General features: G+C 39.5%; 1 protein-coding gene across 14 annotated transcripts in view; it reads left to right on the forward strand.

Annotated features, from left to right (window-relative positions):
* The window catches only part of KCNC2 (potassium voltage-gated channel subfamily C member 2), a 110,341-nt gene extending 92,073 nt beyond the window's left edge, over window positions 1–18,268 (forward strand). For 4 of the 14 annotated variants that reach the window (XM_074539712.1, XM_026797346.2, XM_074539719.1 and 1 more), the window contains exons 4-6: window positions 308–439; window positions 2,374–2,541; window positions 6,377–18,268. In XM_074539712.1, the coding sequence (XP_074395813.1) occupies window positions 308–439; window positions 2,374–2,541; window positions 6,377–6,513 (437 nt within the window). In that variant the 3' untranslated portion in view covers window positions 6,514–18,268. The remainder of the gene's footprint in view (window positions 1–307; window positions 440–2,373; window positions 2,542–6,376) is intronic. The other 10 variants (XR_012580065.1, XR_012580066.1, XM_074539715.1 and 7 more) reach the window with 10 other exon arrangements.
* Window positions 18,269–20,419: the final 2,151 nt, after the last annotated feature.

Genomic DNA, 20,419 nt, shown 5'->3' on the forward strand with positions numbered 1-20,419 from the left:
CATGTCCTCTGAAAACACTTTATAGACCAGTATGTTTGGTAGGGGTCAGAAAGCAGCCAGTCTTTCTGCCAGGAGAAGATGTAGCTCCCACCCTTCTCCCCTCCAACATTTGCGTGTGTCAGTCTCATAGAGGACAAAAATAGGTATAGTGATGTTCCCAAACCTCTATGTAGCTGGTCTATACAGTTTTGCTTGCTCTGTTGAGAATGCTTTCCTGCTGATGATATCAACCTTTTCTTTTGCCTGTTGTTTGTTGCGTTGTATGGATGTTTCTTGTTTTTCTGCATGACTGTGACTATTTGAGCAGCCACCGTGTCCCACCCTGTTGGACTCCATGGTGTTTTGCCTCAGTGTCTGTCTCTTGTGTCAGCTTTGCCTGTGCCACATCGTGGCCTGTTAAGCAAGATCCTACAAAGAAGCAGTCATTTAAAAGGAGCAGGTGCTTTACATCCAAAGCCCAGCACTCAAAGGAAATAGGAAGAAATTTTCTTTCTAGTTTTCTTTCCATTTGGCATTCTGCTTCCCTGGCTAAAAGAATCTCCTTCATCTGTGTTAGATGAAACATTGCATGATATTTACTATTCATTAAATTATACTAGCATAGCTGATGTAAATCTTGTCAAGAAAAAAAGAAAATGACAGCCCTTAGCACCATCATTGCTATTACAGTTGATCTTTGTGATTTCTATTACCTTATTTGTTAGAGTTTCAAATGATGAATAAGGAGTATTTTTTGCTTTACTCAGTGAAATTGCCTATCAAATGACAGCCTCAGTCCCTCCCAAGCCACTGCTCCATGTTCCAAATCTGTTGCAATTAAAAAGTAGATTTTACCTCTCAGTATAATTAGTTTAGCAGCAAGAATAGTTTTTTGTTTCTTGAGTATATTTATTCTTAAGCCAAATACAATCTGTTTAAAAGCTCACATACCAGTCATGAGATTCCAGCTGTAAAGCTGCTAAAGCATAATAAGAGCAAAACCACTCATGACTGGTGTAATTTAGTAATTGAAATATAGATTTTTAAAAAGAAGAGTCCGGAAAATCCATCTCTGAGCAATATCCTTCTTTGGTCTGTTGCTCTGTTACTGAAAGGCATTTCTGTTCAAAGAAGCTTAGTTTCATTCTCCGAGTTTACTGTTCACAAATTAACACAGTTTTTTGAACATCCTAAATGTATTTTAAGGGATGGAAACACTTGAAAAGACTCAGACTGACAGTAAAATATGGTTAGTTTTTCAGTGCTTTGACTGACAACCTTTGAGGTAGCATCTTTAAATTGTGAATGATAACAGCTTTTTCATGCCATCAGGTCCTACCGAAGGTATTCTGAATGGAGACGGCTCAGTGAGATCACTGTGTCTCTCATTAAGAGACACTTTTTTTTTTGTGTTTACAGCTTTATTTACAAGGGGTTATAATCCTTGAAGTTAGAGAGAAAGCAGACATGGAAGAAGGAGCCATTTTAAAGTGTTATCTTCCTTTTCAGTAGTGCCACCACTCACATCATGCACTGTAGCTTTATTTCTAGTAGAGAATGTTATTAGAGTCACTATGAATTATGTACAAAACTTCAAGGCTGAATTCTGCCCTTTGCATTCCCAGTTCAGAAAAAAACCATGTGCAGGTTTACATGCAAAGGTAAAGCTGAAGTTATGTGCTGTACTGAGAAGAAATTTTTTTTCCTGAAGTGGCCTGAATTTGAAACGGTAGATAATTTTAAAAGAGAGTCCTTTGGGAGTGACAAATCAGGAGAGGTACAAGTTTTGCCATTTGACAAAATAAAGTACAGAGACCAAGACAGCATTTAATGTTGGGTACTTATGATGACAAGCAGTGCAAGTGTAATAAATATGGAAGTGAAAGCTAAGTGTGTTAATAAACAGTGTATAGTGCCAAATATTGAAAATGGCACCTCCTTCTGGGTGAGGGCTTGTCTTTAAAACATTAAACTATATATTTTAAACAAAAATGCCTAACATGACTGACCTCTTGTTTAGCAAAAATGATGGCCAAAATAGTAAATAACTGTTTGAAATATCCAAGGCTGACTGTATTCTGACAAGTTACAGCCCAGAGTAGATGAATAACTGAGCCTTGGTTTGATTATTTCTTCATGTTAGTTTAATCTAATTTTATTCAAATTTTAGAAGAAGAACAGGAAAGTCAAAAGATCATTTATTCTTGAACAAAACGTATATCTTTTGCCATTTTGTACTGATTAATGATGAATTGCAATCTTGTTTTCTTCTAATGATTTACTTTATATCTACTTTTTGAGTGATGGGAATATCTGGCATTCAGCGTAAGCTCTTTGTGATGTCTCATTTCCTCATTCATTATTGTCTGTAAATGGGCATGGTGCTTTAACCAGTGTTATCAGGTGAAGACAGTGCAGGAAGTGAGCAGCCACTCTCACCTGGTGAAAGGCTCCCTCCCATCAGACGTTCTAGTACAAGAGACAGAAACAGAAGAGGGGGAACATGTTTCCTACTGACAACAGGTGATTACACGTGTGCTACTGATGGAGGGATCAGGAAAGGTATGGACTTCTTTCATTAGATCATAAAGGTTACTCAGCAATGTGCTTGTGAAAAACAATCTTAGAGTAAATGATGTGCACAATGCTCTAAGAGGAAAGACTGTACTCACAATGTACCTTTTTTTCTTTACTCCTAGTCATTCTTTTCCTTTTAGAAACACTCATCCCCTTTAGTCTTCAAAAAATGTGCTTGATGTTGGACACTCATTTCACTTGTGTCTTCATTTGCCCGTAATCTCTAGTGGAAAAGCCTGCAATTCAGACCTTGCTCATTCAACCACTCATCACTCAATATAACTTGCCATTCTAAAAGACAAATTAATCATATTATAACTGTAGTCTGCTCTTTATAAAATTTACAGCTGAATAAACTTTTAAGGTTGACATGTTAGAAGTAAGCAACATTTCTAAACACAAAAAAGCATATCCTGAGATGCTAGTTAGATTTCTTTCAAACAAAATTTTGAGCTGATAATGCCAAAAACTATTTTTCCCTTGGCAATACTAACCACTGATACTAAAATATTGCTGTCTACTCCATCCATAATTCAGCTATGAAGTAAAACAATGCTTAACCTTTCATGGTATTAAAAATGCCTTTCTAGTTATTTAGCCTCTTCAAATCTGATTACTTCCTGCTCAGTAGGATGGGAATGCCCAGGTGGAGTTTGCAAAACTGTTTGGTGCTTTTATCTCCAATGTGACTGATTATTTCTACCCCAGCAGGCCACATCTGGCTGTGGCTGCAAACCTAACATCAGGACAGAGCCCTAAGATCAGCATGCCAGTGGTAATCTTCCCATTTCTTTAGACAGGAACTGCTTTTGTTTCTTGGCAAATTATATTCCTCTGGCCTTGGATCATTCAGACAGATTTTGCATTCCTGAGTGCTGAAGTGTAGTTGTTCACCTCAGAGCTCATCTGAAGTAGCCGTGCAGCACTGGACAGACATTTTTGCCCGAGATTTTTCTGTTTTTTTTTTATTTTTCCCAAACTTGCTTGGTGTATAGCAAACATAGCTGTCCCAGCCAGCCATATATCTAAGGGAGTTCTCTTGGGTTGTTCTGCCAATGCTCTTTTTACACTTCAGAGCATAAGCTCAATAGTTTAAACCTGTGAAGGCAGATATGCAACCCGTTCCACGTGTATGGCATTTGCAGAGTATGACTCTATGCTCGGGCATTTTATGTGCTCCTGTATATAATGTTTAGCTTAAATGAAAAATCATTGCAAGCATGTTTTTGCACGAATTTACTACATTTTTCACTGAGAGTATATTTCACTGTCTTCTCAACAACTAGGATTATTTAAAATCTCTCTAATGCTAAAGTCTTTGTGGAGGTCAAGAACAGCTGGATAAGGTAGAGTACCATGGTATCTTGCATGATCAGCTTTTTGACTTCACTCAGCAAGTTATGGTGGTAACCATGACTAGAGCAGATCAGAAATAATAAAAGAAGTTACCCATCAGCTACTAAAGACGAATTTATATAACAGTAAAACCTATTTTGTCCTGGAACATTTTAATTTGTAAATCTAGATTTAAAATAATTTTTTTTTGGTAATTTTTTTTAGGTTTTGTAGTTTTTACTAGAAAAACTGGGGCTTGAGTTCAGAATGGGTATTTTTTTGATGAGAAATATGCTCTTTGCCTGGCTCTGATGATAATCTTAATTGAGGCTGAAATGTTTTAGTCATTGGCTTTGGAGTGTATTTTATACAGAGTGGAGAAGCTAGCCCATAAGCAGAAAATATCTTCAAATAATATACAATTAGGTTTGAATGCTTGAATGTCATTCACACATCAAGTCTACTACTTTCACATTTTATTTTTACCCTTTCCTTCTTTCCTTCTTTTGGTACATTCTTCTTGTTTGGTTTGTTCCTTTGATTCTTGGTTGTTCAATTATAATTTATTCTGAGCTTTTTGCATCTCCATCTCCAAGATGATACTGATTCAGATCTGATCCATTAATATACCTGAAAAATACTGATTTTGGATCAAGCATCTCTCACTATTCATCTTGTATATCTGGTTTTCATTTTTTAGGAGTTTCTACTTTCTTTACAATCATTACCATCTTCTTCTCTCAGTTCTTTCCTTTTATCATTAGAAGAGTAGCAAGAAAATAATCTTAAAAACTACTTTCCTATTTTTATGCAAAAAAGCTACCTGATTATTTTGATTTTTTAATAAGCTTTATGTTTACAGGGAGTTTAAATATATACACTAGCATTGTGCTTCTCTTTAATTCCGTTTTCAAACAAAATTCTTTCTAGTCTGTTTAAATACTGATAAAAACTCAGAAACTGGAGGCTGTTTCAGAAATGTATCTGAATTCTGTGTAGTATCACAGTCTAGCCTGCCCTTGCCATCTGGAGGGAACATTGCACAATGTTTCAGTAGATATGAGGTTATACATTTGCTTTAAGTGTAGTTTTGCAGTGTGCAGATTTCAGGGAAGAAATATGTTAATTGTTGTAAGGGGAGAGCTTAAGATATGATTTTTCCTAAAGATGCCATTAACTGTCTGTTACCTAGAGACCTGGAATTTGAGCCAGTAACTGTTTCAATCAGAAAGAAAAAAAAAATTGCTGACATTCCATGTGGTATTTAGCTTTACTGTCATTGGTATTTTAAGGTTTCTGGGGAAAAAAAGTCTCATTATTTCCCTATAAGAAATTTTGACCTGAATATTTTAACCTGGCAAATGCTTAAATGCATACTTGTCTTCAAGGAAATAAGTAGTACCGCTGAAATCAGTGAGACTTCTCATGCTTGCACTGAAGCATGTACCCATGTACTTCAGGAGCAAGGTCCTGCCTGGCTCAACCTTTGTTGTATTTCCTTGCTGATATCTTCAGGCTGACGAGCAGATCTGTTTCCTAACAAATGGAGTTATTCAGCAGCTGCTGAAAATACTTGAATATGAAGATAGTGATGCAGTGAAAGCAATGCTTTTTTTTTGTTTACAGCATTACCTCTATGAAGTGAAAACAATCCACACTAGCAAAAAGTAGGTAGCTAGAGCTCACAGTGTATGTGAACAGAAATATCTGCAAGTGCAATGTTCCCTTCAAATTGTGAAGCATTATGTGGTTGCCTCATTTAATGATTAACAATTTACTACTTGCTTATATGAATTAATACTGTTGATTTTGTTCAAATCATCTGGAAAAGAAGCACAAATTCAATGTTTTAAGTTTGCCATTCAGGAGGCATTTACAAATACGTCAAGCTCTGCTGTCTTATTAGACTTCAAAATTAGAAGCAAAGCCTAAGAGTTAATATTTTTGAAGATAAAGCTTCTTATATTATCATTCAATCCTCTGCAGAACTGATTTACACATACTGTATAAAATTTATCTGGTTTCTGGTTTATTTATTTTAAAGAAAAAATTGTACTATATTAGGAATTGAATGTAGCAGACATTATGTAATTTTGACAGTTCCTGCAGTCTCTCTTAATGGGCTTTTGATTAAGCTTAGCCAGATAGCTCAATCACCCTGGTGGGATCCCTTATCTTGCTCTCTGTGACACCCTGCTGAAACCCACAGTGTGATACTAAGTGCAAGATGGGATGTGGAAGAGCAGGTCAGACCTCTTGTGTGGTGGTCTGTTTAATTTTTTTGGGAAAAAGTGGATGCATTAATTTGTAAATAACTTTATTTATTAGTATTCTTTGGTAGTAATGTGTCTCAGCACTGAGTTCTTTTGCAGGCAGATTCCCTCTGAGTCCCTGATAGCTCCTTGGATTACATTACATTGTACTGTTTGTCTTTGTCTATTTTTTGGCTGAATTCAACTGATGTCTGTGCATTTTCTCATACAAGGCTATGAAAAATCCCGAAGCCTAAACAACATAGCTGGCTTGACAGGCAATGCTCTGCGACTGTCTCCAGTAACATCACCCTACAGCTCACCTTGTCCTCTAAGGCGCTCTCGGTCTCCCATCCCTTCCATCTTGTAAACCAGATGGCGTCAATCGGCTACATAGCATTAAATCAAATACTGTTTACCACATCTTGGAAATAAATGTAGCATTAAGCATAGGCTCCACAAATATGGTCTAACTCCTGCATGATACACCTGTCAGTAGTAAGAAAAGCCACTTGGGTACCTGAAGATTTTTGTCTTGGCTTTTAAAGATTACTTCAGGTAGCATTTCTCCTTTTATCTACTATATTGTCCTACTTACCTGTGGCAATAAAAGGACAGTTAGTGGATGCTGTTGTCCATATATTCAATAAATAAGCATATTTTCAGGGAGATTGACTTAAAATAATGTGCTTCCAAGTAATTATCAGTCACTCCATTGAACCTCCATTTCTTGTGACTCTAATCCATTCTGAAGATGTCTGCTCTGAAGGGTCTGCTCATTTGCATGGACCATCCTGTCTCCATCACCTGACAAGCAGTGTTGCGGATCGTGGAGACCACAGAGGGCTCTGGATGTGTGTTCTCACATTGTTACCATCCTGCTGAAATGAAAGCACTGATAAACTGGTCTGCATGTGGGATTGTTTTTCTGTGTTTAACCTTTTCTTTTATTTTTTAACTATCTACTTGTTTATAAACGACTTTATTTTGTGATTAACTTATTTCGGTACTGGATTGCTGTATATCAGAGTTCTGAATGTCTCCGGTTGTTTGCACACAGATAACTGCAAAGAGGTTGTCATTACTGGTTACACGCAAGCAGAAGCCAGATCTCTTTCTTAATGGCTTGGGGAAGGCACAAAACATGCAAGAAAGGTAAACGCCATCCAGACTTGCAATTTTAAGCTAGCAAGTGCTGCTTGGTACTGTAGTATTTTCTCTACTCCAGGGTTCTTCAACATTTTCAGAAGCTGAGTACCAAGTAAACTTGAAATAATTTTTTGGGGGCTTTTTTTTACCATTGTAAGAGGGTAGTAGTTCTCAAGTCGGGTTTTTGACCAGCCTTATACCTCTGGCTAGTGGGCCTCAGAAATTTCTTCAGTCAATGTTTTTTGAGGTGCTTTGTCCTGTGTGTTGTTTGTCTGTCTGTTTTGCAACCTGTCTCCTTGTATTCTCCATCTGTCTCCATAAAGCACAGAGATTCTGTTAAAATGCCCCCCTCTTTTAAGTTGAACTAAGAACACTTTTTTCTCCTTTTCTCTTTTTTTCATATGCACTATACATCCATGTGTAGATAGAAATATACATATTTTTCAAGTGCAGTTAGTATCATCTAGACTAACTCGTGTGCACTCCTAAGGTTTTTTGAGCGGCTTTTCAGCACTGACCGGTTGCCTATTGCATCAATCTTCCTCCCAGCAACCAGCATTCATTACAATTTTGAAACTGTATCTCCTCTAGTGGCTTTTTCATTCAATACTAACCTCTGTTTATGCAACAGGACAAATGCAATGGCAAATTTGAGGTTCTGGGCTGGTGAGGAAAAATTACCCTTAAACTGTAGAGTTTTAGAAGACCATAATGACGGAAATCTTCTTAAGTGATCCTTGAAATTGTTGAATAATACCTGACTGTCATGTTTTACTTTTTTGTTAGGAAAAGAAATTAAATTTATTGTTGACCATGTAACATGTTCTTCTGTATATAGCCAAGCCCAATAGCATGACCTGCATGTCAGAATTCTTGTACAATAATGTAGTTATCAAAGTATACATTTCTGATATTTAGAGATGTACATTGATTTACTTTTGGTAAAATATTGTCAATAGAGAGATAATTGCAAACAGCTTTTAGCAAATGAATTAATATAATATCTGGTGCTGCTGTTATATTAACTACAGTGTTGTACAGAATTTATCATGGATTTTTGACTGCTGAAAAAGGGACAATGGAATTTAGCCATACCAAGGACTGTACTGGAAAGAGACTGCTGCTGCTGAATGGGCCCTGATAAACGACTCACACCTTGAGGAGGTCACTGAGACTTTGCATGCGAAGCAGAGCTTGTTAAAGAAGATGAAAGACCGCTCATAATTACTGCTGCCAGAGGAAGGGGTGACTAGTCACTGTTGATGAGTCAGTGTAAATAAAACGTGTGTGCATGGAAAATCAGTTTTTATCTATATCAAGGAAAGCTGAATTCATGTCATCATTGCTAAGGTTCCATGCAAAGACCCCCACCCCTGTGTTTATTATTCCTGGTTCCTGCAGTAAGCTGTGCTGTGGATCATACAAAGACACACGCTTAATAATGATAGTGATGTAAACTACATCTGTCTTGACTTCTGTCATACTAATGGCATATATTGCAAAAGTCACAAATTTGAACAGAATAGGTTTGCATAAGTCCTTGCTTTCTCAGTTTGCCATAACCTAAATTGTTATGAATTGTAGTGTACATGCCAAGTCCTAAGTTTACTTTTCACTTTTTAACAAAAATGTGACTGCAGACAAACATCACTGACTTTGTTCACAGCACACAGTCTTCTTTCATTGTTACCTCAAACTATAAGTATTATCAGAAATAAAATTCTGGCAGCAAGAATATTTTGTGGTTTTTTTTTTTTTAATTCAAAGTGTTGCAAACCCAACATCAATAAGTATAAAAATGTATTAAAATTATATTCTACAAATGTATATTTTGCATAAAATATATATATTCTTTGATAAGTTATTTTCTGTGATTTTTGTGGTAAATGGATCTAGTCTATTCTATGTTTATGAGACATTGTAGTGCTACGATGTGGTAATTATGTTCTCTCCATCCTATTCAGTGGGAAAATTCTCCAGAATCTGTTTTGTCACCCTGGTGTCCCAATTGTAGGGACCTGTCCCAGTTGTGAAACTCTGTATCGTGGAACTTCTGTGAACATGTCAAGGTGCATGCACAATCCTGGTGGAAACCAGTGGAAATGTAATACCTGATTTGGAGAATAAAATGCAAAAGACCTGGGGAGGAACTTGGAACATATCTTCTGAACTGGCTCATGAGCTTTCTTTAGCTGTATCGGTCCCCTACCTGCTAGTGGCCATCCCAGTTCTCCATCCAGCCTCCTGGAATGCCTGAGGAGCTTATTCAAATGCTAGCATAAGGTGGCTTCTGCAACAATTGAAAATTTATCAGCTTGGTAATGACCCTGTGCCTCATGTGAAAGTTTCTGTCAGACTGGGTATTTTAAGTCTTAATGGGAGTTTTGTTGCATCCTGGTGTGAAGTCAAACCTAAAAAAAGGAGGTGATAAATGGTTGCTTAAAGCTTCTAATATACTGTATTTGTGGCAACCAGAAATCCCCAAATACACAAGCAGATTGGCTGAGAGCAGCGAGGTAGCTAGTACAGTTTTACAAATTATCTGAGAGGCTGTAGCACAGTGTTTTGGCATATGTGCTGTAATGTAAGAGAAGTTCCAGAAAACAGGATCAGAAAACAGGTGTTCAATTTTAGAAAATGTGCTATGATATGTCAGGAGAGCTCACTGTGCTGTTTGCCCATGAATTAAGAGTTGCCTGTGCTGTGATTGTGAGCAGTATCCAAGGGAAGAGGAGGTATAGTGGTCAGGCAGCACAAGGCTCACAGCCAGCCCCAGTCACCCAGGGTGATGTCTGCCCCAAGGCCTAGAGAGAGGTGTCTGGCTTCCCTCAGTGCTACACAGGGACAGGGATGATCCCCACATGGGATGCAGACAATGGAGTGCATTTTGTTGGTCAAGACTGTAGAAAACACTGATGGCCACATGGTGTCTGACATCTTCTACTGTCTGGATGGTAAGGAGCCTGGATGGATCTCCACCAACACTGGACTTTGAGTCCAGAATATCCTGGACTCGATATTATTTTTCTGCTAGAGAACCAAGCCCATGTTTAAATGCTTTCTTTTAAAACACACCTGGAGGACAAGCTGATGGTGAGTCTGGTAACTGTTCATGTGTTTTGAAACTACAACCCAACTCTGACTATTCTAAGAGGAAAAAGGTGCCTTCACCACCAGCCCCCTCCTGTTCCTCACCTGTGTCTGGGCACAGGAAGGGATGAAAGGGCATTTTTATGAGACGTGGGACACCGAGGTTTAACTTTCTCAGGCTGAGGATGTCTTTGAACCTAAACCTCACTCTTCAGGGTACTGCAGTGTCTCAGATACAATGTTAAGATTGGGCTGCACATTCTCATTCACTTCTGGTTTTGGCCATCTTTTAAAGGAAAGCAGATGAATGATGACAAGCAAAATTGCACCAGGAGAGAGTTTTGGTGCTAGCAGGAAGATTCTGTGTGGGTATTCTGGGGATCAAATACCCACCAAAGGGTGCTTGTGGCCATCTCTAGGCTTGACTTAGGAGTCTGAAAACTTACTCAATCCTTGTTTAAGTATTACTTAAGGGTTAGAAGTCAAAACTAGAAAACAGCTGTGAATTTACAAGCAATTAATCTGCTAAAACAATTTAGGAGAAGCTGTTACTCATTTGCCTTTTAAAATTGTGAAGTCAAGATATCAAAAATGAGCATCATTTTGCAAGATGAGCTAATACAACAGCAGGGTTTGTGCAGAGATCAAAAGCTATGATATATTTTCGAGATGAGCAGGTTACGGGATGTTTGGACTTTGAAGGCAGTTATCGTTCAGCACTCAAAAAATGTTCCAGCAAATTTTGAGACATTGCATTATGAGTTTTTATAGGTGTGTACTGCAAACTGGTGCCAGAATTGCTAAGAAGCACGCAGCTAATAATAATTATTAATATAATCCTGTATAATAAGGGGGCTTTCTCATGTGTGAAAAAATTGATATTCATAAAAGTTCTCTTACAAAAGGTCTGGATTGAATTAAAGCTTCTAAAAGAGAGGGAAATTTAAGGAATCTCTCTTCAGATGGGTAACTGAAAACTACAGGGAAGAGGGATCAATTTAATGTGAGCAAACTTGCCAGCATAGTTATGTGAAATATGAATTTTAAAAGTCTTGAATGAATGAACTATATGAAAGAGAGCATTTTATAATCTAAAAAAAACATGCAGAAGTCAGATAAAGGAAATTGGAATGGAAAACTGCTATTAAAAAAGAAAATTAATTTAATAATATGCTGTATTACAAGCAATGGCTTGAACAATTCCATAATAGAGCCTTAGAATACTGAGTGAGAAGAAATTACAGAAAAGCAGGACGGTTTCTACCAGGTCAAATTTATCAGAATTATTAAAATTTTTATAATACATTATCTTTCTCTTGGAAATAAACTTTATTTATTTAATTTTCCAAGAGAAAATTTATTTTAACAGTGGTGGGGTTTAAAAGCCAAGAGTTGGCTTGAGGGCAAATACTGAACTGTTAGTGCTGGGTGTTGGGTTCCTGGCTGGTGTGTCATTATGAGCATTTCTCTCCTACTTCAGTGAATATCCCTGGGACATGTTGGAATTGCAGAGGTGCCTGATTTCTAGCCCCAGAGACAGGGATCTTTCGCATGCTGTCCCCATGGGAAGGCTGGGGTGCTCTCCAGCCAGGCTCCTGGCTCTGCAGCTCAGCCTGCAGAAGCATCCCGAGTTTGGTCTAGGTGCAGCTTCTCATTGCCTTCTGGCAAAATAGGCACCATTCCCTCACCCTCTGCAACCTCCTCCCCAAAACCCAACCTTCTGTCACTTGCATTTTTTTATTACCAGCATGTTGATGAACAGCTGACAGATTTCAGATTCATGCTTTCACAGCTTCACATTCGCAGATGGCAATATTCTAGCATATTTTTAAAAAATGAAGTTGGAGGTGGACACTTTTTGAAAATTTGGCACAAAAATGTTATGCATTTCATTTAACATCTCCTGTATTATTTGCAGGTGGAAGACTGGAGATCAGTTTAAACCCAGGGCACAACTAGACTATTCTGAAACTTTTAGGATGTGTTCCTTTTATGTTCTGCATCTGGTTAGAGCATTGCTACATTTTCCTATCACATGAAGCTCTCAGTTTTCTCCCCAAATGGGATTTTGAGATAAGATACCAGAGCAAATCAGAGAATACTATTTTAAATTGGAATTGGAACTGACTTCCCAGGGAAGGGGTGGGATCATCACCATCCCTGGAGGTATTTTAAAGATGTAGATGTAGATGTGGCACTGGTGGATATGGTGAGCAAGGCAGTGCTGGTTTAGCAGTTGGACTTGATGATCTTATAGGTCTTTTTCAAATGTAGTAATTCTGATTCTTATAGGATTGTAAATGTGAATTTTACTATGCAGAAAGAGATAGTCCCTGGGAAATACTGAAGCTGTAAAAGATGACTGTAGCTTAACAACTCTTAGTTTTAGAGAATGATATGGGCACCTTTTTTAAACATGGAAAGCAGAAAATTTTGCGTTGGCCTCCTCAGAGCAGTATTAGACTTGCATAAGACTATGAACTACTAAAGAGGAAAGTGGAAGTTGTTCTCCTTGACCTTAAGACTGCTTATTTGCAAAAGTGGCAAGATCAGACTTCTTGAAGAAGCCTGGCCTTTTTAATGAAACAATGCAAAACTCCATCAATCTGAAGAATACTAAACTGTAGCCACATTATCCTATTAAGCTGATGCTAAATATAGAAAGGATTTGCAGTTTCTTACAGGGATTTCCTTGCTTGTGACTAAATGCAGCACCATGGTTTTATGAAAATCTTATTTTCTTCATGCCTTTGAATGTTTTTGGTGCAATGAAGTTTGGCAGTCTGATTGTCTTCAGACGATGCCATTGTTTAGGTGCAATTTGTACATTTTTCTAGCATAAAAAATAAGGTTTTTTTCTGAACTGGAACACTGGAAAGCGGGGTAGAGGGAGCACTGAACAACATGGTTTTCTTAAATTCTTATGAAATCTGCCACGTGAAGCTGTGACCACATAGAAATAAAAATACACAGCTTTCCCTGTTATGTCAGTGTCATGACATTGACTGTAACTCTTACATTTCTGAAACTCCTCTCTTAGTTTTGTTTGGAAATCACAGCAATAAAATTTATTTAGTTACTGCTGTTTATAACCTCTACTTAAACTTTGAGAACTGTGCTTTATACCTCTGAATAATGGAGCGATTAGAGACCTTAAGAGCATGAGGACTGTGCTCAGAGAAGAACACATGCACAAATTTAATAGCTCCATCTGTAATTACTGAAGTGTTTCCTCAATACAGGACATTATCTGAACAAGATCCCAGTGTCAAATAACCTCTCTAACAGGAATTGCAAAACTGTCCTTGGCTTACTTAAGCAGGACTAGGTCTTAGGAAGCAACTGGCTTATGGCATGGGCTTTTCCAGGACATTTATCACCAACATCATAGAGTCATGCAATAGATTGGAAAAGATCTTAAGATAATTGAATCCAACTGATTACACAACAAGTCCAAGTCCAGCACTAGACCAGCTTTAAGTGCCGCATCTACACATCTGAAACTGCAGAACCTTTGGCAGCGTCTCTGCTCTGTGCAAACTCCAGGCAAACTGCTTGGGCTTTTTTCTCCAGAGATAAAGAAGATGGATGGTTCATGTCTAGAAACTGATGTTACCATTGTCTTAGATGCCTCTTTCATTAAGGGTCAAATTGAAAAATTGATCTTTGTGAGTGTCTGTTGACAGAAAAATATCCAGATCTGTCTGTCTCCTCATTCAGGGACTGTAACATGAAGTAACATAGCCCTGCTGCAGTGCCTCTCACAGTGTTTTGCTTGCTCTTGCAGGTATGCAGGGCCAAGACATGGACATTTGCCCTCCACTGCCTCAGAAACAGTTTTATTTTCAGCACTTGGGCTCTTCTGAGAAAGGAGTGTGCCACTAGAGCCTGCCTGGGAGGCAGCTCCTGCTCAGGTGTCCATGGGATGAACATGTTCCCACACCGACTCCTGAGTTTGCGTCCCATTTTTTGGTGTTGCAGGAAATCTCTGATGAAACCATCCTGTCATGTGAGCTCCAGGTGTACTTCAAGAACTCTTAGTGGAAGAGCATTTGGCTATGTTAGAAGCTTTAAGCAGAGTTCATATTACCAGTTTGCTTTTATTTTTTTCATTCTGCAGGCTACTGAACCCACTATGTAGATTATTCCCTTGTTTTCTTTGCATGTCCCTTTATTGCTGTCTGTCTTCTGCAGTTTCCTAGCTTCAACGCTGCCCCATCCTGTATTCAGGACTTACTCCCCGGCTCCTTTGCCTGTCTCCTCATTACAGTGCAGCTGTAGCCTGCATGAGAGCTGCTGGGAAGAGAAAAGGTAAGTGAACTTGGACCCAAATCACAAGGACAGAGGAGCACAAGACTGAGACTTCTTTTTAAGCCAACTAAAACTTGTTGGAGATGTTGTCTTTTGCAGTTAGGTCCAGCCCAGCTTGGAATGAATTTGCAGTTCTCTGCAACATCTTTTGTATAGCTGCCACAGTTGGGAACATTAAATTCTGGAACCACAAAATGCTGTCTAAAAAGCAGCACAGCTGTCAATGAAAAGCAGTTTGCAACTGGAATATGTCCAGTGCCTGAGCCACTGCAGAGGGACATGCCAAAAAACCAGAAAGAGATGATTGCTTAGAAACCAAATTCAGAAATTAGGTTTTCCAACCACATATTCACTGAACTATTAATTTACTAATCAATATGATAGTACTGAGGAGAATGATTGGAGTGCTGAACATATATCATAAGCTATCAAAAATAATGACAAATACTGACATGATTCTGCCCTTTTTTAAGACTTACTGTAATAGTGAATTTCCTTCAGATCCACAGATAAATATAACAAAAATGGGTGCATTAGCTAAATTAATGTCCGGAATTAAACACTCCTCAAAGGTAGCTACAAGAAGTTACTTAAACAAAAGTTTTTATATTCTAGTCCTAGACAGAAGCTCTGAAATAAGTTTTATCCATAATCCTCAGTACCCTTTAACTAGAGAATAATTTCTAGACTTCTGTTGTCCTTATTACTAGGAAGCCTGTTTCACTTGTCTGTGTTTAAATCTTTAGGCAGTAACAGGTAATTTTTTTATTTAATAATTCCTGCATTGTCTGTGTCTTTTTAAAAATACTGAACAAACTATATTATATGCTTATCCAAGTTTTCAAATGAGATGTTTTGTAACAGCTGGCAGGGCAGGAAGGCATATGCTTAGCAACAGATATGCTCCAGGTCATGGTCTGTAGTTCACAGTAGATCCCTGGGGAAATTTGTGGGCATGGCTTTGTCTCAGTGGGGCTGTTACTGCCGTGTCTAAGCTAAAGGAAGGGGTTGGATTCCCTGTAGAAGTTTCAGCACACAGAGCAGAGAGGTGCAAGCATCTGTCTATGGCCAGCACTGGAATTTAATTCACTGCTTTCCTACAAAGCCCAGCCCAGCCCACTGGGCAGTGTGGCTGTCCTCTGCAGAGCACGGCTCTGGTGTAAGAGCTGCACTGCCAGCAGCACTGCCAACACCCTTTTGGGTTCTAGATCTGATTTCAGCCCTGCAGCCAGCTGCCTTGGTTGGGACCCAGCAGTGGTGTAAGTGTAGAGTATGCAAACCTTGATACTAAGCTGTGAAATTCCTGACAAAAGTTTTAGGGAGTCAGATGGAACATGCTGCCTGTGCTGCAGCATGTGTCTGTGTCCCCTTCTCCTGAGGATTTCACAAGGATGTGTTCTCCCTTTATGGTGGGCTTCACTCACTGGGGTGCTGGCAGGGAAGCAGAGCTGTGCAGTGAGTGCCACACATGTCACAGCCCCCTCCTCAATCCTTTTTGCCTCCATGGCTTTGCAGAGTAGTCACATCATGACAGAAATATTTGTATCATGCACATCTTGGTGTTTAACAATATCATGTGCTTGGTATAAGCCGCAAGTGGTACCACGTGGCACAAGGCAGTGGGAGGCAGGGGATCTGCTCCAGTCTCTCAGTGGGAGCTCAGCTGTAGGTGATTTTATTTTCAGAGATAGAAGAGTTCGTGTTTTTGCCCACTGTGTAGGTGGATGGATTTGGATTATGCAGGTCCCAGTGGGAGGAGGACAGAAATGGACTGGATGGTCCCTGTGTCTGTGCACTGGGCTGTCTGCACCAAGACCCCAGGGATCTGTTGGATGGAGACTGTGCTGTGAGGGCTTGAAACAGTCTACCCCAAATCAGTCTCAGTGGCCAAATTCTGCTGGTCCTCCTATGCTGGGGCTCAGGGAGTGAGTGGGCTGGAGGGATGAGCTATGCTGCACAGGGAGGCAGACACTGCAGAGGGGCAGGTCAGTGGGGAGAGCTGTGCCAGGGCCTGGGCACAAGTATGGGACACGTTGGTGGGGTGCAGCATCACCACTGCATGTCCTCTCCTGCTCACAGCCAGAGACATTGGCCCCTTTGCCACAACGTTCCACCTCGCTCCTCCCCAGTCCCCTTGTTCTCTCTTTTAGGGCTTGGCTTGGCTCCTACACACTGAGGGAATGCACAGAGCATCCTCCAGGATGTATGCATGGAAAAGCATTTGCTCCCTGGGTGCTCTAGTTATGAGATCCTCCTTTCCTAGGCCCCACTACAGCCACCAGCTTCTCTCCTTCCTGAGCCATCTTGTCCCCCATGCATCCCCAGCAGCTGGAAACTGAGAGACAACTCTGCATTTCTGGTCCTAATGCAGTTTGCTTCCTGATGCTCTATGTACCTCATTGTCACAATGAAGGTGGTGCCAATATGTTTGTCACCACAACTAGCCCAACGTGGTGTGGCCGAGGTTTGTCTGATAGCTCTGTGGGCTTGATGTGGACTCTAGAGGCCTAGTTGTCAGAGATACAGTTGTCATTATGCATTTTGCTTAAGGGATTGTGTTAATTTTCTTCATAGCAGCTCATGTGGGATATTTTTTGGATCTTCAGAAAAAACAGTGTTGATAATACACCCACGTTTTAGCCCTTGCTGAACAGTGCTGACACAGGATTCAAGGCCATTTCTGCTTCCCAGCTACCTTGCCAGTGACAGGATGAGTGTGCACAAAAAGCTGTGGGGGGACACAGCTGGGACAGCTGATCCCAGCTGACCAAAGGAATGTCCAAGACTACCATATGACATGATGCTCAGCTGTAAAAGCTTGTGAGGGAGGGAACTCTCCAGGGCTGCTGTTGCTTGGAGTCTGTCAGCATTGATCAGCTGGTGATGAGCAATATTTTGGGGGATTTTTCCATGACATTTTTTCTTGGCTTTGTTTTTCTATTTTGTTAGTTTTAATTTTACTTATTAAACTCTGTTTATCTCATGAGTTTTTCCAATTTACACATACTCCCAGAACGTGCTTATGGTTGCATTTAAGGTGATAAGAGGGCTTGTTTGTTTTGCTTGGATGTTTTTACATCCAATTAGGCTTAATTATTGAATTTAGCGTATACATAGAAAATGAATTTTGTTTTCCTTTTCTTGCAACACTATTTTCTCTTTCAAGACCAACTTAAGGCAGTTTTAAGAAGACATCAAAAGCACAGCAGCTGATATTGAAATGCAAGTACTGGCTTCACACAACTGCATGTGGTCTTTAGCCTCATTGGATTACAAGGCCACCAATGTTTCTGAATAAATTTTACATAGCATCGAATAAGTTACAATACAAAATAATACAAATGACCACCTTCTCCCCACAAAGGATTCTAAGCAAAACTAAAGGAGAATGCTATCCTTTCACTGGCATGCTGGAGCTTCATGGACAGCAGACATTGCTAAATACTCAAGGAAGGATCCCAGGAGCTTTTGAAAGGGGCTTTGTGTGTAAGGTTCTCTGCAGGGGGAAGCTGGGACATTACTCTCAGCCTTGGAAAAAGCCATTCCTTGTAGGCACCTGTGCTGTAAAGAAGCCGCTCATCTCTTTGGTCACATGTGGCTCAGGAGGGTGGCTGATGATTGCAAAGGGTGGCTGATAACTGGGAAGGATGTCTGATAACCTCTCTGAGGCTCCACACACTGAGCTGCAGGTGAGAAATCTGCACAGGGCCTGTGAGTGCTGAGGCACGGCCAGAGACCACTAATTCCCAGTCATGCTGTACTAGCACAGAAAAAAACCAAATCTGTGTCATCATCCTCTCCTCCCCCTGCAAGAAAGGGAATGTTATCTTTCTCATCAGATGCTGCTGCAGGTAATGCTTGTGAGCATGCTTGCAGTGAGCAATATGTGTGCAGATGGACTGCATGTTTCAGAGCTCAGCACTGAATTTTTAGAGCTATCTGGGCTGGTGTGTTGTGCCACTGATTGCCATCACATCATACAGAGCTGCCTGGAAAGCACAGAGAAGACACAACTCTGTCTGGAAGCTTGAATGTGGGTTTGTGCCTCGAGCCAGCAAAGCTGTGGCAGGCTGGCTTTCACCTGTGGGGAAAGGAGTTTGGTGGTCAGGACATGCTCTCATCGTGCTCTCTCTTGGGCAGCATCCCCACATGCTGTCTCTTGGGCAGCATCCCCACAGGCTCCTTTCCCTCAGTGTATGGGCACTTTACAGCCTTCCTCTGGCTTTAATTCAGACACACTCATGCATTTGGAAGCCCTTGTCTGTGGACCTGGATTACAAATTTATTTACCAGCACTCTCTTTTTACTTTTTTCTTGGAGATAAAGGAACAAGGTTTGATAAAAAAGTAAGAAAGATGAAAAGTTATACTTACAAAGGAGTACCGTTATACTTACAAAGTAGTACTGTATATCTTTAGAACACTTCTTTAATATAATAGTTGTTAAAATAATGTTGTCAAGGAAATCACAGAAAAAGAATACTTTGGAAAAATTCATATAGTTTAATGGATGTCCACTAGTGCATTTCCTTACTTTTTGTTTTCTCAGTCATTAAAAAAATTCATTACATTTCATTACAAACAATAAAACTAAACTAATAAAAAAAGTAAATATCTTAAATAATAATCTCAAATGACTGATACTGTGTTTTTGTGATCTTGATTGCGCTGGGTTAAATTTTCCCATCTCAATAAAAACCAGAAATTTTTTAAAACTTTTTTTAACACTATCAAAATATGATTTTCTCTTGTGGAGTGCAGAGACTGCTATATGTTGGAGACATACAGTTTTCTCTATAACTAACTTTGTACTTCTAGCATGTGGAAAAGTGAAAGCATAATGTTTTTACTGGACAATAATAAAGAGATTATGGCAGCAGTTGTGTTGTGTGGGTCCTGTTTAGAGTTAAGGGTTCTTAACCTTTTGGCTTCCCCCCTTTTGTATCAAACACTTAATGAATGCAGTTGTAAGGTGGTATCACCATGAACAAATGTTAACCAGTTATGATGGAAAGCTGAAAGAAGTACCTTGTGTAAAAAGTCTTTGTCAAATTTCTGTTTCAACAAAGTTTCTTTCAGATTCCATATCTATTAGTCCTTTACATTGAGACCATGATCAGCTGTCCTTAAAAAAAATTTGCTGAATTTGCTTTAGTTTCTAGGTGAGCTGCTTCTGACATGGTAGCCTTTGCAATCATGTTCACATTCTGAAGAGGAACAGCGCATCAGTCCTGTTTCAGCATGTAGAGGTTAAATGTCACTTGTCACACTGACCCTCCATGCAGGATGGATCTGAGAGGACAATGAATGATACAGAGGGAGAAGTTATTCTGCTACAAGTGTGTGACACACACAAACATGTTCATGTTCACAAGAACACCCCAGTAGTCATTAAAATATTCAGCCTAACCCAAATGCAACAAAGACTATTCAAACACTCCTAATTGACATGAATACATAATTTATCTTATTTTCTTCTATTCATATCATAGCAAATCTCATTTTAGGGAAGATATTTCTTCCTGCCAAGTAGGACTGGGAGCACAGTTTTAAACTAAGAAATGGAATTTACAGATGAAAGTGGTATGAGAACCATGAGAGGACACAGTGTGTGCCCACTGCTCAGTGACAGGAAGGGTGAAAGATGAGGGGAGCACTTGACAGGACAGAAGAAAAACCCCATATCAACCATAGGTGGAGTTGTTCCCATGGAATAATGTTAACAAA

The sequence above is a fragment of the Zonotrichia albicollis genome, chromosome 4 (assembly GCF_047830755.1).
Source record: "Zonotrichia albicollis isolate bZonAlb1 chromosome 4, bZonAlb1.hap1, whole genome shotgun sequence".
In the NCBI taxonomy this organism is placed as follows: Eukaryota; Metazoa; Chordata; class Aves; order Passeriformes; family Passerellidae; genus Zonotrichia; species Zonotrichia albicollis.